Raw genomic sequence first — 2241 nt, forward strand, 5'->3', positions numbered from 1 at the left:
CTCTAGATCTTTATTTCGTTGGAATTATGTTTATGTGCAGGGACATTTCTAATTATAGTAATCTTCTCTAACAACTTTAAACTAACTTTTTCTAAATATATTGCTTCCTAAATGAGGCAAAAAAATTACTTGCACAGCAAGAGTTTTCCACTATATTTTTTAAAGGTATGGAAGAAAATTTATTTAGCTCTGTGAGACTTTACTTTCATAATAATATATACTCTTGGCACAGGAAGAACTTCTTAAAGTTTCATAAATTACCTTAACAAGGTAAATATTTAGGTTGATTTTATAAAGCTTCCAGACATTAAGTTTGAGAAAGTTAATGGTTACCAAGACTTGCATACATTATTACAATTAAAACAGCAAAATAAACCAAAGAACAACACTTTCCTAACACCCCTAAACACATAAGAAATTGCCATTTTTGGTCAAACATTTAAACCTATGCTATATTTATTTTGACCTCTGATTTTATACTTTTTTTCCTAAAAATAGCTGACAAATGATCTGTTGTGTTAACTCCCCAGTCTTACTACCACAAAGTCACTGGTTTTACTTTGGCTATATTTTTATCATTCAGAGTAGGATGTGCTTATTAAACCAGTTATACTCCAGTAACTTTGTGAATGAAAAAAACATTAAGAGAATTAAGAATAAATAATGGAGCAATTATATCACTGATTGTCATCCAATTTCAGGAAAATCACTTCCAAAAAGCAGCAATTCTGACTGATAAATTCAAGTCTAAACATAAACTGAAAGAAAAGTGAAATTATGGGAAGCCTATGATGGTTTAACTAGATATCCTGTGTTTTTAATAGTTCAACACTGGTAATACTTGATAATCAAGAGTAAATTAATAGGCTAACATTTTAAAATGTGCATTTTAATAAGTATAAAGTATATAAACAATTAGGTAAGCTTGTGGAGGAGCTGACCAAGATACACAAATTATATAAGTGTCCATCTAAATTTCCTATATAGTTTTTTTGTTTACAGAATATTTATTAAGGTTGTTTAGTGTACAATTTCTCATTTGTCCTGTTTGAAGTCTTTTACTATAAAGGCTATCCTTTTGTCTGATGACAAACAGCAGCCAGTGTCAGTGATTATTCTGGACCTCCATGTTGTATAAATTCAATTTCTTCTTGAGACATAGGTTTCCTTCTATATTTCTGAAGTAATGTTTTTATTATTTCTGCAGTGTCTGGTGGATTCTGATGCATCAGCCAATCTGGCAATTTATTTCCCTTAAAATGCTGTGAAATTGAAGAAGCATTAGATGGTAGTGCTGCCAATCTCAAAACTTCTGATACATTTGGTTTAGAATGGTCTCTTCTGTTAGAGAAACTTACTAATGGAGTATGTGGCTTGACTACCTCAAAGACCATGCTAGCAGATACCATCTTACTGCCCATCATGACCCCCAAGAAGGGGACAGCTCCAGTATATTTATTTTTTTTTAAAGTTCAGTTTTATTGAGCAATAATTGACAAACTATATTTCAAAGTACCTTAATATGAATGTTATTGAAATGAGCAATTACTACCTGATTATCATATATTAAAAGTTTTACCAAAATAATTTAAAACACTTAATTACATATTAATATAGAATAAGCATTCCCAGGAAAGATTTTTCCTAAGAATGAAATATAAGTAGATTTAGAAGATTGAAGAGATAAAGGTCACAAACAGTAATACAACTGAGCCAAAATCTAATTCATCAAAAGAGAAGAAAAGCAACTTGATTGCTTATCATCCACATAACCCAGCCTATGTGTTTATGATTCTTTTCTTTCTTCTGAAGTATTTTTTTGTTTTCACTGTGATCTATGAAGGTTTTTCAAGAAGTGACTATATTAACACCTCATCAATTAATAAGTGCTAATGAGATAATATTTAAAATAGTAATAATTTATTCTTTTGACTTAAAATTCAAACTATAAATCCTGCCCTTCACAAACTACACTTTACTTTTAAATCGGTTATATAACATAGGAGATAGTCACAGGAAAGAGTTATACAAATGGACAATATTCCAAACCTAACACATAAGCCATTTTTCTCTTCGTAGGAACAGGCAAGTCTTCTAGGAACAGAAAATCTCCTATAAGTACAACCAAGCTTTGAAGCAGTCATGATGAGATTCACCTTCATGGATTTGCCATTGTTCTGACTCCAACAAACAAGAAGCCAACCCACCTGCTTGCCTCCAAGACTAGGATCCCTGTCAGGT

General features: G+C 31.1%; 1 protein-coding gene across 1 annotated transcript; it reads right to left on the reverse strand.

Moving 5' to 3' along the window:
- Nucleotides 1–488: 488 nt before the first annotated feature.
- On the reverse strand, nt 489–1424 carry LOC114501284 (28S ribosomal protein S36, mitochondrial-like). The gene has a single exon (XM_036031646.1). It carries the CDS (start codon nt 1422–1424, stop codon nt 1113–1115), a length of 312 nt encoding a protein of 103 aa, XP_035887539.1. The 3' UTR covers nt 489–1112.
- Between the last annotated feature and the right edge of the window lie 817 nt (nt 1425–2241).

The sequence above is a fragment of the Phyllostomus discolor genome, chromosome 7 (genome assembly GCF_004126475.2).
Source record: "Phyllostomus discolor isolate MPI-MPIP mPhyDis1 chromosome 7, mPhyDis1.pri.v3, whole genome shotgun sequence".
Taxonomy (NCBI): Eukaryota; Metazoa; Chordata; class Mammalia; order Chiroptera; family Phyllostomidae; genus Phyllostomus; species Phyllostomus discolor.

What these genes read in the sequence shown, in the direction of transcription:
- LOC114501284 (XM_036031646.1), bottom strand. Translation starts at nt 1,424, where the DNA reads ATGATGGGCAGTAAGATGGTATCTGCTAGCATGGTCTTTGAGGTAGTC.